General features: G+C 43.9%; 1 protein-coding gene across 2 annotated transcripts in view; it reads right to left on the bottom strand.

The window, feature by feature from the left end:
* fndc3ba (fibronectin type III domain containing 3Ba) overlaps positions 1-15,726 on the bottom strand; it is a 151,318-nt gene that overhangs the window by 2,727 nt on the left and 132,865 nt on the right. For both annotated transcript variants that reach the window (XM_083792680.1, XM_083792681.1), the window contains exons 25-26: positions 10,857-11,023; positions 9,390-9,517 (exon numbers count right to left, since the gene is read on the bottom strand). In XM_083792680.1, coding sequence (XP_083648806.1) covers positions 9,390-9,517; positions 10,857-11,023 — 295 coding nt within the window. The remainder of the gene's footprint in view (positions 1-9,389; positions 9,518-10,856; positions 11,024-15,726) is intronic.

Genomic DNA, 15,726 nt, shown 5'->3' with positions numbered 1-15,726 from the left:
CGACTTGCTAGAGGGGTTTTCAACAGGTGGTCCGTGGGCCACTGGTGGTCTGACGGTCTGTGGCATGTGGGCTCTGACCATACATTTCACAATGTATGTATGTATGGTGGCTTGTTTTTCAGGGGGTGGCAGAGTGGAGGATACCACAGAAGCTGTGTGTAGTGACTGTTGTTTGAGAGTGGTCATGTCAACAGACAAGTCCCTTAACATTTTGCTACATTGTGAAAGCTCCATTTGTAAGTGGGTTATTGAATTCATTAGAGGAGTAGTGATTGCGTTTACTTCTTTGAGAAGCTCCTGGTGGTGGTTCTGTAAGCGCCACTGAACGCCAGTGATGACTTTGAGTTGTGTTCTGTGGTAATCAAACTGTTTGTCAATAACAATATTCATGTCCCCTTTGTCCTGATCATGGAGGTGCGTTATGCGGTTAGACAGTGTGTCAATGGCATATTTGAGCTCCAATGTGTCTCTTTCCTGTTTCTCTCTGAGTTGTGTGATTTGGTCATGAATGAGATTCTGAGATCTTTGTTGGTTCTGACGCAGACCTAGTACATCTCCTTGAATTTGGAGTAACGGAGGTGGTAAAAGAGGTGGAGGTGGCCTTCGGCCTTGTGCAGGTGGAAGATTAAGGTGTGTTAAGTCAATGAGGTCCATATAAAAAATTGAATGGCTGGTGTGGCTTCCTTCCTCCTGAACATTGTGAGCTCCACTGATTGGTTGATTGGCAGTATTAAGTGATTGATTGACTGGTTGAGGGGCGGCGCCAAGTGACTGATTGACTGGTTGGTGGGCGGCGTCAAGTGACTGATTGGCTGAATTGATTGGTTGATTGACTGAATTGATTGGTTGATTGAGAACATCAGGTGCCTGGTTGACTGAATCATTTGACTGATTGACTCCAGCGTTTGTTTGGTTGACATCCATGTTTGTTTTATTATTGTCTCCACCAGCCGAAGGCATGGGGAGAGTATGTTTTGCACTCCGTCCGTCCGTCCGTGTGTCCGTGTGTCCGTCCGTCCGTGACCAGCTAATCTCAGCCACCGTTAACCCGGTCGATGCCAAATTTTGCACACACACTCCCTGGATGCCAACCATGAACCTCTGCCCCAAACTTTCCAGAACGGCCTGTTATAGCGCCACCAGGAGGCCGCTTTGTGCAAAACAAGTTTTTTCACAGTACACCTACAGATTTTGTCCAAACATCACGCAAATTAGTACACAGTCTCTCTAGAGCCATTCAACGAAACGGGTCTTTCACATTTCTCAGACTCCATCCTGATTGGTTAAGATTGGCTTCCAAAGTTCACAGGAGTGCTCAGTTTCAAACAAAATGCTGCAAATCATGAACACATCGCGTGATTTCCCTGAAATTGTGCACGCACATTCCCACTAGGCCGAGGACGAAATGCCACATGAACAATTTCAACTCAGCCTCAAGGTGGCGCTATAACTGGCCCAAAAGTGTTTTTACCTCTAACTGCACGGATCTGTGGATAACCTGGTGGAGACCTGTGCCCAGAAGGGCACTTTTTCTAGTTCTCAGTGTTTTAGAAGTCCCATCTGGGGTGCCACTTTTATGTAACGGTTTCCGCAGTTAGATGGTTATTTGTCTCAGGGGTGCCAGGTAGATCTAGTCTACCAGAGAAATGTTTCTCCTTTTTTTATGAGTTCTTCCTCATCTGGGTTAACCACTGGTGAGACCGACACAGGACTTACATATTAAAATGTAAACCCTTATACCAAGAAATAACACACAACTCAGTTTCAAGTTATTATATTGAAATTCAACCAACCTAAACACCAACAGTTCATCAGTTCATGAAACAAGACCCAATAATTTGCAATGTTTGTAAATAAACAAAATAAACAAAAATGGGTAATCAGCAACTCAAAGCACCATGGTTACACACGTAACCTACGCTCGAAACCACCCGTCAATTCATTGCATATCAACCTTGCAGTTCATAAATAAATAAACAGTATATTGTTCCAGATCCACGCAACGCAGACGCAACGTGAATATTAGTAAACGAAAGTATAGTCCGTCTGTCCGAGCAGAGCGGCTCTTTAATCTTCTCCAAAACAACAAAATATACATACATACATAGTTACATACATCCAAACAGAAAAGTCCCATTTGATTGCATTACATGACTTTAAACGACAATAAATTAACTTTGCCACTCGATCTGCCATTCACTTTATGCATGCGCATACCCTCTATTGGTCAGGATGTATAGCAAGTATTATCAAAGCATTCCTCTTAGCCCACATAACAGTGATCCCGAGGTTGATTTTTAGTCAGGGTGGTGGTCCCTGGTTCACAATCAGATGAAAACCCCGGCCTAGATTGATGGACCCTATACCCACGTTTCTTTTTAGAAATTTGATAACTAAATAAATACATCATATTTTGGCCAAATTGTGATATCTGCCTACTCTCCTAACACTGATGATTCATCATTCAGAATGCTTGGTACATTCCAAAATCACCATCTGCCTGAATTTCAATATATTAAAGAATAAATCCACTATACTTCCTGTACTTTGGTGCAGATAATATTTTGGTATAATAAACCTTCCTGAGTCACAGTTATGTGGGTGTTATCAGCTGTTACCCTCTCCCATTGAAAATGTGCCTTTTAGCCATAAATGCAATGCATATCCTGGTTTTCAAGGGGACACTTTGAGCTTTCATTCATCTGGTCTATGTGTATGACAAGTACAGACCCTGAGGATTCAGGAAATGTATAATTTACCCACCAAGCTTGGATAGTGGCTAGAGAGACCTGCTATGTAATGTCAGGTTTGATTCCCTTCAACAAACGATGGGTTCTGCTTGAGAAAGACTGCAGAGAATAAAGCGTGCGTGCACACCCACCTCATCGTGAAATAATTGTCACTTGTATTGTGGCACTCGGGCTCCATATACTCTATTTAGCCCGTGCATCACGGAGCATCCATGATCACACAGCTGCGCGCCAGCAGTCAATCATAGTGTTCTTTGTGATTCCCACCATTAAGCCCATCCACTGGAGCAAAGGCACCTCAACATTAGCGGCTGATCAAGGTATTCTTAATTGCTTCCATTTACCAGCATGCTTCTCTAATCTCTATGTGACCACCACTTAAACATCATCTGGTCTATGCCAGTGGTTATTACAGTACATTACTATCTGTGGGACACTGTTCCGAGTGGATCCACTGTAATTATATCGTGGCAATTACACTAGAGATGGCATTCTTTACTGTAATATGACCTAGATGAGACACAGCTGAGTATTCTACTCTACATGGCTGAGAAAAGGAAACGTGTAGAATACTCAGGCTGTTAAACATGCCAGCATTAAGCGTTAAACTGAGGAATGTACATTAAATTACAAGTAGTATACTACCAGAAAAACAAGACTAAAGAATCTAAAAACCCTACAAGGCAGCCCTAAGGATGGCTGTGTTGCTCCTTATACCCAAGCAGACCAAACTTGTTTGAAACTGACTGACGTTGCCAAGGTCACTTGTATTAAATTCCAATATAGATTTTTTTGCCGATATCCGATATCCCGATATTGTCCAACTCCTAATTTCCGATACCGATATCAACCATTATCAACCGATACTGATATATGTGGTTGTGGAATGCCTAATTACGCCTAATTTTATTGTGATGCCCTGCTGGATGTATTCATAAATGTAAGGTTTTCAAAATAAAAATAAACATTATAATACATTTAGGAGAAATGTTAATAAATAAAATGAATGGTACATTTATATAGCACCATCATCCAAGGCACTTTACATAGATTGTGCATTACATTCAACCATTCACAGTTTCACACACACATTCATATAACTAAAAAACATCGCATGGATGCACCTGGGACACACCTCAGTGATGTATCCTGAGGTCAACAGGGTTTCGGGTCTCGCAACATCATACCCCTCACTCAGGCGACCCAGCCGGGAGTGATGAAGTCCCGACTTACGTCCCAGTAGCTACCCTCAATCAGTCCCACTAGGGAAAAACCAGGGGGCACAGAATCCGGTGGAACTACTCCAGAACTACTCTGCCAGGGCTGGGAGGTACACTTCTGGCACATGGAGGGACTAGGCTCGGTGGGTTGTCTCCTGTCCGTGCCCCTCCTACGTCTCACCAGGTCCACTCCTGCTCTCACCAGGAGTAGAGCAAGGATCATACACTGATGGCGGAGGAAACCATGCAAGGCACCAACCTGCACATCAGGAGTAATTTGGGGTTCAGCGTCTTGCTCAAGGACACTTCGACACAAACTGAGCGAGCCCGGGATCGAACTGGTAACCTCACGGTTTACATTCAGCTGTCCTACCACTGTGCTGCCACTCTATCCCTGAGCCACTGCGGCCCCAATTTCTTTTTTTTTAATGAATTATAAACACAGAAAACCGAAAACCGCATTTTATGATGCTGTTAGGAAAGGTGTGCTCCCTATTGCCTGTGTCTAACCTGATCACTTCACCCTGTGTGACCCTCTAAATACACACCCAGTGCTGTCACTCTAAAGCATGCCGCCAAGTGTTCAAAAATAATATTGCCAACATAAAAAATAAGATACTGTAGCACCATCATAATGGCTCCTACAATTTCATTAGCAAAGGAGTCAAATATACAGGTATATGATGCAGTAATAAAGCGATGCAACGTTCATTTGGAACAAGGTACATTTTTCAGAGCCTCCCCACTGCAAATAAAGGCTCTTTTCTGGGGAATATTTAGCATTTTTGTTTATTTGTCACGCTGTTAATGTGTAAAGATGCTCCAAATAAAAGTGAGTAAATGAATGGATAATTTATTAGTGGCAGAATTGCGGTTCCTGCAACCCGTGCATTAGATTAACTTGTGTGCAAAGGGGGTGGGCAAGGGGGTGGTGCCAGATACAAGGTCATGGGGTCACCAAAATCAGTTGCTGTAGGGCAGAAGCCTACATCGTATCTCCAGAACTCTTTCGTAAGGTAATGCCCTGCTTCATCATACAAGAGTGTCCCACAAAAGTAGTGAAAATAGCACATTTACAAGCTCACAACGCGTTGTGGTGTGACACATTGTGAGATTGTAAATCGGCTATTTTCACTACTTTTAAAACCATTTTCAAATAATAAAATAGTAACCGTTCTGGACATACAGTACAAGGTTTCCAAACGACAGCAAGACCATCTTGTTTGGGAGTGAAGTGGTAGTCAGAAAGACATTCTTAGATCCCCGCTGCTAGTGAGGCTAAAACAGATCATTATGGGATAGAACCTCATCTACGGCTGTGATAGAACTCTGAAAAAAGTCAAGGCGTCATCTGTGTTTCCTCTTTTCATCATGCTGGGAGTGCAACACACACGCACGCACACGCACACACACACACAGCTGCATTGCGGGATACCATGAGATAGTATCCTCTCTGTCATTTTGTCTGTTTCCTGTGGTGTGTGTGTGTGTGCGCGTGCGTGCGTGCACGGGGCGAGAGAGAGTTGTTATCAGCAGGAGGGCAGACAATTGCACAGTGAGCATACGTGCACGCACAGAGATACAGCAGCAGTGAGACAGCTGTTGTCTTTATGAACGTCAGTCAGTGCATTTTAATAGCTGTCATTAGTAGTGCAGGTTTGCTTGCATGTGTGTGTATGCGTGTGTGTGTACTGTGTACATTAGGTCTGGGAAGTAATACAACTTTGAATAATTGTTTATGCTACTGCATAATGTTTAATAATGTAAATTCAACTTAAAGTTGTGCACGCCAACGGTTTTCATGCATGATGGTGACATCACCGTTGCCTTTTCAAACAGCCTGGAGTGTCCATGATCAAGTGAGCTGTCACTTCTCAAACTGTATTTGTGACGTTGACACCTGCTGAAACACTAGTGGGACTAACCTATAACACCTATTACATCTATTCAGAGCATTCACCTCTGACAACAACAGGAGGCACTGCTCTGAAGGAAGTCAAGGACTTAAAGTACCATGGGCTCACGGGTCAAGTCAACGGAGCAAGATCTTAAAGTGAGGAAGGCACTGAATGGCATGGCCAGTGTATGGAACTCCAACCTCGCCAGTCAAACCAAACTTAGCTTCTTCTATGTAACGGTAGGTCGAGTCTGTTCTCCTATACGGCAGTGAATGCTGGACTCTGAAGCCAACCCTGCAGAAGTCTCTAGATGGGTGCTACACCAGAATGCTGCATGCAGTACACATGTTACCAACAAGAATCTGTATGATGGAATGCCAAGGGTGAGCTAGAAAATAGCAGCCAGGAGAATGAGACTAGCAGGACACTGTCAAAGACACCAATTGCTGCCAGCCGGCAAACCAGTGCTGTGGGAACTAACACACGGAACCGGTAACGAGGACATCCCACATTAACATATGTCGATATGTGGACGTACTCAAGAACGACGCAGGAGCGCAAAGCACCAACAAGCTGGCCAGTTGTATGGAGAACCGGGATGACTGGAAGCGACAATGGAGGGCTCGTCTGAGGAAGACCTAGAGAGAGAGACTAATGAGCGGACATGTCACAGACATGCGCAGAGTAAGTTCTGTCAGGAAACTCAGTGCAGGTGCTGGCAGCTGTCCATTTGCCCGCCACAACTCCACGTCCACATCCACTCATCCGACCACACACTCATTTCATTACCAGACCGCTCTATTTAATCTGGAAGTTTGCACTGATCATTCCCGCTTGCTTTGCTGCCGCCATGCTGCTGCTGCACTAATCACTGCTGTCTTGCTCAAACACTGCTGAACAGCAGCCACCACGCCAGCTACGACCTGTTGTTAAACACTGAACAGCAGCCACCACACCAGCTACGACCTGTTGTTAAACACTGAACAGCAGCCACCACACCAGCTACGACCTGTTGTTAAACACTGAACAGCAGCCACCACACCAGCTACGACCTGTTGTTAAACACTGAACAGCAGCCACCACACCAGCTACGACCTGTTGTTAAACACTGAACAGCAGCCACCACACCAGCTACGACCTGTTGTTAAACACTGAACAGCAGCCACCACACCAGCTACGACCTGTTGTTAAACACAAAACAGCAGCCACCACACCAGCTACGACCTGTTGTTAAACACTGAACAGCAGCCACCACACCAGCTACGACCTGTTGTTAAACACAAAACAGCAGCCACCACACCAGCTACGACCTGTTGTTAAACACTGAACAGCAGCCACCACACCAGCTACGACCTGTTGTTAAACACAAAACAGCAGCCACCACACCAGCTACGACCTGTTGTTAAACACTGAACAGCAGCCACCACACCAGCTACGACCTGTTGTTAAACACAAAACAGCAGCCACCACACCAGCTACGACCTGTTGTTAAACACTGAACAGCAGCCACCACACCAGCTACGACCTGTTGTTAAACACAAAACAGCAGCCACCACGCCAGCTACGACCTGTTGTTAAACACAAAACAGCAGCCACCACACCAGCTACGACCTGTTGTTAAACACAAAACAGCAGCCACCACACCAGCTACGACCTGTTGTTAAACACTGAACAGCAGCCACCACACCAGCTACGACCTGTTGTTAAACACAAAACAGCAGCCACCACACCAGCTACGACCTGTTGTTAAACACAAAACAGCAGCCACCACACCAGCTACGACCTGTTGTTAAACACTGAACAGCAGCCACCACACCAGCTACGACCTGTTGTTAAACACTGAACAGCAGCCACCACACCAGCTACGACCTGTTGTTAAACACAAAACAGCAGCCACCACACCAGCTACGACCTGTTGTTAAACACTGCTGAACAGCAGCCACCACACCAGCTACGACCTGTTGTTAAACACAAAACAGCAGCCACCACACCAGCTACGACCTGTTGTTAAACACAAAACAGCAGCCACCACACCAGCTACGACCTGTTGTTAAACACTGCTGAACAGCAGCCACCACGCCAGCTACGACCTGTTGTTCTGGATCTGCTATGTATGTACGGGGGATTCAGAGTCCCTATGGTGGAATATGGACTGATGCACTTTATCAGAGTACATAAATGCAGATCCAATTCATCACCAAACCATAATATATTGCTCATTTTATATTAAATAAATTTATATTCTATCCATTCATGAGTTGTCCTGACAGAAATGTGTCGGTCTGGCAGGCTACATAAGTCACTATTTCATGTTTGACAACATTCAAGTAGAACTATCACAAGGTGTGCACCAGCCAGGTACAATCATGGGTCACTGTCACTCTTCAGTACTTCTATATGCTACCTTAGAATAGATGTAGACCTGTTTGACAGACAGTGCATGAACATAATTGCCTTGACATCAACGAGCATGCATGTTTGTTATCTCTGTCAGATGTCTCTATCTCTACAAATCTAATTAGCGCATTAATGTGCCAGTAGGTAAGTGAAATTAAAGTGCATGTAGGCAATTGATGCATGTGCACAGACTGCACACACATACGTACACACGTACACAGGTACGCACGCACGCACGCACGAACCGTCTAACCTTGATACCCACAGAGACAGACATGTACACAGTCTCACTGAGGCACAGCTTTGGTTTTCTCCGGTGCAGATTATTGGCGGGTTCTTGCTCCAGCTGCTCAGTAATTCAATAACTGCATTGGAGATGAGGACTTATTGTCCACGGTCCATTGGTGTATCACTCGCAGTGCCGGTCACACAATATCATTACCATAACAGTTCCAGCCACTAACTTTGATAATGATAATTTGTCTCTTTGGCAGTAATTGTCATTAAAAATCACCTAATAGTACTTAATAGCTGCCGCTGGCACAGTGCAATTGTCTCCTGTGTGTGCTCTGTGTGGACTGTGGAGGGTGTTTTGTGAGCCTGAGAGGATGTGTGTGTGTGTATTTGCATCATGCTGGTTTTGTTGTGTTACCTGCAAATGTCAGTGTAGATTTTGTTTTCCATGTCACATCAAACCAGAGCCAGACCAACATATCGGCCATTTGACCTTTTTGAGTGTCGGCAATTATGCAGCCGATACGGCTCGATTTTTAACCACTTTCAACCCGCTCTCCCTATTTTTGGCATGTCGTTATAGGCCAAAGTAGAACATGTTGCACTTTTTTGGACAAAATATCGGTCAATACAACCGCAATCTTTATAAATCTCCAAAATTGGGATCGGCATTGGACCCAAAATTCTGGCATCGGTCGGAGTTATCTACATCAAACTGAATTGTTGTTGCATCACTCTGCTGCTCAGGTAGGAAACACACAACACACATCCAGAAAATGAAGCCACAGCTGTACACACTATCCTCATTTCACCCCCCGTTTGTTTATCTCTCTCTCTCTCTGTGTGTGTGTGTGTGTGTGTGTGTGTGCGAGCGTGCGAGACACACTAACCTGTTTGTACTCGGACTCGCGCCCCACCAGCACCTGAAGCACGTAGCTGACGCGGTCTCCCCTCATTGGTGGGATGGTCTCCCATGTGACCTCGCACATGTTCCCTTCCAGCTGGTGCACTCTGGGAGCTATAGGGATACAAACGGGAACAGGAGGACGGAGATTAAATAATGAAATTGTCAGCCTGGGAAATATAATAATTAGGTGTAACAACTGGTGCAGCAAATTAAAGCAGCACAGACTCACTCAGGCACAGGAATGTGCCAAAGATGTCTTAGTGAGAGAGCTCAAATACCGGCACTAACATAAAACAGTCGGGTATGAATTTCCTGCATCACTCTCTTAAAGCCGCCCAAAGTCATTTTATAAGTAAAAACTTTTGTGAAACTTGCTGGGTAAACAGAACATCCACATCCCATTTGTGACATATTTCTTTTTCGTATTTCTATAATAACTGTGAGCTGTCCGTTTAAAAAAAGTCTTTCCTGTGACCTGCTCACTCCTCATGCATTGAAGGAAGCATGAGCTCAGTTCGGGGCTCTCCCCAGGGTGGCAGAGGGAGTATAGCACCCAAGACTAACCCTAACCCTAGGCATTGGCACTGGGCGAAACATGGGTTACAGAATCGTGGGACAAAATGCATAAAGTTTAAAAAGATCATTCCTGAAGCTACCACCACCGTCTGAGTTATCGTTGAGTAGGATAAACAAACAGACTGGGGCGATTACACATACACCCATTCCATTGGACGTGGTTGCAACAACAACACACAGTCTGTGTTTTCTGTACTTTGTCAGACTAGTGTGTGGAACAAACCTGGTCTTGATGCATTTTTTAACCCTCTCAGAAGTCAATTGACAAAGTTATTGTGTTGCAGCAGCATAGTCCCACAAACTGTAGCAGTGAATGCACGTTACTCTTGATAACATAATAGTCAACGATGAGCTAGTAGCTAATCATTTCACACAGATTGCATTTAGATGTCTAAATCTAGGGCTAATGTGCTTCAAAACGGCAGATGTCCGAAATGCACAAAATGGGTTTGACAGCGCCATGTTGTAACTTGTAACTTTGCATCGCCAGCTGGGCCGTCTTGCGTCAGAACAACAATGTGATCTTATGAGGACTACATTATGATTAACAGTCATTAAACAACAATGCATCGTGAGCTTGTAGATCGTCTATTTTCTAAATATTTACTTTCTACACATTGTGCACAATCAGTACTTTCTACTTTTGGTACATTTAAGTACATTTTGATACTGATACTTTTGTACTTTTACGTAAGTAGATAGTAGAATTCAGGACATCTACTTGTAACAGAGTAGTTCTATATTGCAGTATTGATACATTATTTTATATAATACAATTGAGTACTTTTTCCACCACTGCCATTCATTTTTGATTCCTTTTTGTACCATCAGTGAAATGAACACAGAGGTTTTTCACAGGGCATGTACCGCATACCTTTGAGCGCGGGGGGCACAGACTTGGTGGTGCAGAAGGTGTGTGTGTCGGAGAAGGGACCCTCCCCTGCGTCGCTGATGGCCTGTATTCTAAAGCTGTAGGTACTGGACTCCGTCAGTCTCTGAACCTTGTAGGTGTGGCTGGGCCCACGGTAGATGGTCACAAACCTGCACAAAAACAGAAGAGATACGGAAGCGATGCAGTTAACGTTCTCTTTTGGGAATGCACCGTGGCCTACTGGCGGCGTGCATATATAGGAAACATAGCACTGATCAGTCCATCGGTTTGTGAGATTCGCCCTGGACAGTCTCACAGACAGACCTACGTTTTTCTTTCTGTCCGCGCGGGGAAGTCGAGGGGCGACAACGCAAGCGTATTTACATGAACACTGTCCCGTGAAATTGTCACACATGCTGGTTCCGTGCACACCCGTGCTGACCAGACCTGGATTGTGGATTGTTTTTTCTATGCTTGCGTAAAACCTGTCGTTGATCCAGGCGTTAATAGATGCTCGTTTGACTCACAGAGGGACCCATACAGTATCTACTGTAGGACCTTTAGACTCACAGAGGGACCCATACAGTATCTACTGTAGGACCTTTAGACTCACAGAGGGACCCATACAGTATCTACTGTAGGACCTTTAGACTCACAGAGGGACCCATACAGTATCTACTGTAGGACCTTTAGACTCACAGAGGGACCCATACAGTATCTACTGTAGGACCTTTAGACTCACAGAGGGACCCATACAGTATCTAAATTGGTTCGCCTCCTACGGTCTCGCTGGGAAGAAAAGAGTAAGGATGGAGAGAGAGAGAGAGAGAGAGAGAGAGAGAGAGAGAGAGAGAGAGAGAGAGAGAGAGAGAGAGAGAGAGAGAGAGAATGCTCAGAGGGACTCAGTCACCAAAAAAAAGAAAAAATAATTTAAAAGTGGAAAGACGAGGTAAGTGGAAAATGATAACAGACGGACAGACTGAGGGTTTGATAGATGATTGGAACTGGGTGAAAGACCAAATGAGTGGAAAATTATGAATTTGCAGGGTGGTTGATATGAAAAAGGAGGATTTATCCAACTTACAGAAAAATAAGTATGACTGAAAGGAAGAGGGAGAGATGAGGAACGTAGAGGAGGGGAGGTAGGTGGCGATAGAGGGATAAAGCTGGAGAGAGAATGGCAGTGGCAAGGGAAAGACAAGATATAAAAAAATGAGAAATGAGAGAGAGGATAAGAGAAAAATGGCAAATAAAAAAGAAGAGGAAGAAAGAGTAATGAAGAAGAGGAAATGAGAGTGACAGGGGGAGAGAGATAGTTAATAGTTTATTAGAGGGCCAAAAGCTGTGCTGGAGAGAAGTGATGTGTTTCTCCCGTCTGATTGATTGTGTTGTTGTTGTTGTTGGTGGTGCTGCTTCGTCACACTACCAGGCCCTCCAAACGCACACGCACACGCACGCGCACACACACACACACACACACACACACACACACACACACACACACACACACACACACACACACACACACACACACACACACACACACACACACACACACACACACATCGCAGTCGTCACAATATGAGAACACCACCACACAATTGCTCGCTCGACACACAAATCATATATCTCCTCTTGGCCCTCTCTCTCCGTCTCTCTCTCTCTGTGATCACCAAACAACTGCAAAGAGACAGACAGAAACCTGTTGCTGCAACCTGGGGGCGTACAACGTATCGTAGGCAGTGTTCACTTTGACAGCTAATTCTGATTTGGTCTCAGTATAGTCTTAATCTTTTGAATAACACACCATTTAGTTAATTGTACCCTGTCAACGTTATAAAATCTACAATAAAAGGTATACTGTCTGTACATACAGTGGATTGTTTTTTAAATTGTTTAGTCTTTAATAGTCTAGTCTTAGTTGGCTAAAATCTTAGTCCTTTAGTCTTAGGTCACATTCTCACCTAATACTTCGGTAGACTCGATGCGAATGAGGCTGGAAATTGCACAGGTGAGGGGATTTAGGCTGATTAGGTCCACTGGCAGAGCCTGACCAGAGCCTTTTGTGGTGGTTCTGGAGAACTGGGGGTCCGACCGACTCGATACCGGGCACTGCAATCCCTGCGGGGGTGTGGAACGTGTGTGTCGAATGTGAAGTCGGTGGGGCGAACGGTTCTCGAGTTACGTGCATTACAACCTTACATACACACACACACACACACACACACACACACACACACACAGACGTGGCGCATTTATAGTAGGATTACGGTATATCATTCTCTAACGTTGGCAGTTTGTAAAAGCACTAGTTTGTAGACTGCAATGGATGTGGTGGGAGTGGCACAGGGGTAGAGGTCTGTAGAGCGGTTGAGGTTACCAGTTCGAACCCGTGCTCCCCCAGAGTTAGTGTCAAAGTGTCCTTGAGCAAGACCTTGAACCCCTAATTGCTCCTGATGTGCAGGTTGGTGCCTTGCATGGTTTCCTCCGCCATGGTTTCCTGTATGAATGGGTGAATGTAATGCACAATTTATGTAAAGCGCTTTTAGCTATATATATGCACCAATTTTGTTCTCAAATTACCTAAATCCCTTCTTCTGTTCTATTGTTAAGCAATTGTAAGTTTAAAGACAGACATGTAACAGTTTTCCCAAATCATAGGGTGAGGAGTGAGCAAATTGCCCATCTTCAGAGCACCATCGACAGCAGAAATGACTCATTTAATTTCAATGTGGCACAATGGAGTGAGGATGGAGTGAGGATGGAGGGAGGGAGGGAGAGGACAGCAAAAGGATAGGGGTAGATAAGAACAGAAAAAATAAGCCAGCAGGGAGTGAAAGTAAAGCTCGGCTAGTGCCAGATTTTTGGGTCTGATTTTGGAGAATCCTAGCCCACCAATTACCAATATTACAACAATTGCCACAACAATTCTAATGACTTAAAACAAAGTATTTTGTGAGTTTTTATTTTATGTATTTATAAAAAAGATGTGTACCTATAATTGTGAATAATCAGGACACATCGGTTGCATAATTGCCAATACCGATATTTCTAAATATTAATTAAATCACTCTGGCTACACAAGAGCAAGACGAACACAAACACCTAAAAAGCACACTTTGCTGATGCTGTTTACTTGTAAATCATATCAAATCTTCTACAAACGTTTGCAGTTGTTATTACATCTTTTCTTTTACTAGACAGGGATCTGGAGAGAGAGAAAGCTGTCAATATTTACAGTCCTCAACTAAAACACTCTTTACAAGCCTCTCCACTGTCATTTCTGTAGACATACGTTTATGAGTATGTGAACGTTGCTATGGCAATTTGCCTGTTAAGACAATTTCCAGGTAATTCGTTCTAATTGACTGTGCTGAGAAATCCGATGAGGAATCGGCCGGGTGGGGTTGGGTGGGGGTCTCAGAGTGCTATAAGAATGGGCCGGGTGGGGGTCTCAGAGTACCACAAGCTCCACAAAGCCTTGTGTACCTGGGGACATGTGTGTGCCAGCTTTTCCTGGCTAATGTATGAAATGTGCCGCTAATGCATCTACAAGCGCTGCCATGATTTAAGTAAGCAGCAGCAATTAGATAGCATGAGTCAGGGATAACACACTGTCATTACGGAGCAATTCTACCAATTAGAGGGCTTTGTTTGTGGAGGCGAGAAATTGCCGTGATTGAAAGGGAGTAATGCAATGTGTGTGGAATGAGTGTATAGGGAAAATATGACAAACCCTGAGGTTACCGTACGGCCAGAGTAAATTAGTGGCAAATAGCTGATATATCTGAATGATATAGATACATATTTGACAACAAGAGTGGTTGGTTTTAACCACTTGAACTCCAGCATCCATATTCTATTCTGAGGGGAACATTCATTGAAAATAGCTGATCTAAAAGCAAAAAAGAAAAACACTTGACGTAGAGGGGGGAAAAGTACAGTAAAAGTACAGAGCTGATCCCAGTCAGTAGTAGCAATCTTAGTTGCCCAACGCCCAGAGAGACTAAAGTAGCACTTTAGTAGTTTTTTTAGACTTGATTCAGCATTTATATATATTATTTATATATATATATATATTTTTTTTTAACACTTTATTTAGATTTTTATTGATGAATAAATGAAAAAACATGTGAACATTTTGTTGTATCCGGCATGTAAATATCCCCCCTCCCCCCCAATCAAGGTCAGAACAAGACAAATAAAACAAAGACAGACAGTACAAGACAGTAAAAGTAATTAGTAAACTAGTTTTGAAAGTACTAATGAACATAGTAAGAAGAAAAAAATTATAATAAAATAAACAGCATTTTCCATCAGGGTATGGTATCTAGGTTACATACATTGTATCCATCTTTCAGTTTAGATAGTAAATTGCTCTATATCCAACTGTCTACTTATTGAGGGCCTCCAACCAGAGGTCGCCCAATGTCAGGTTTAGTGTGAGGTATCAGATTGTACAAGGGAATATGTGTTTAAGTGAAAGGTATACTTTCTACAAACTCTATGAAAGGGGTCCAAGTCATAATGTATATCTATCTTTAGAACCACTACGGTTGTACCTTAGTTTCTCTAGGGGAATCATGGAGAGAACCTCTTTGACCCACTGTTTGAACGAGGGAGGTTTCCCCGACTTCCATTGTCGAAGTATCAATCTACGAGCCAAAAGCGGTGTGAATGCCACAGCGTTTGCCTGAAGACCCGTGAGCCGTTCCTCGATTGGAGACACCCCAAAAACAGCAATCACCGGGCAGGGGTCCTATTATTTATATTTTAACACGCCCCTTCCTATACAGACCCATTGTAACATCAAACTTCAGTTTAACCATGATATATTCGTATTTATAGCCTACAGGAAGGGGGCATGTTAAAA

Source organism: Protomyctophum parallelum (genome assembly GCF_964188405.1).
Source record: "Protomyctophum parallelum genome assembly, chromosome: 20".
NCBI classification, from domain to species: Eukaryota; Metazoa; Chordata; class Actinopteri; order Myctophiformes; family Myctophidae; genus Protomyctophum; species Protomyctophum parallelum.
Note: the sequence above shows the minus strand (reverse complement) of the source record. Positions and strands in the feature narration are given on the sequence as shown.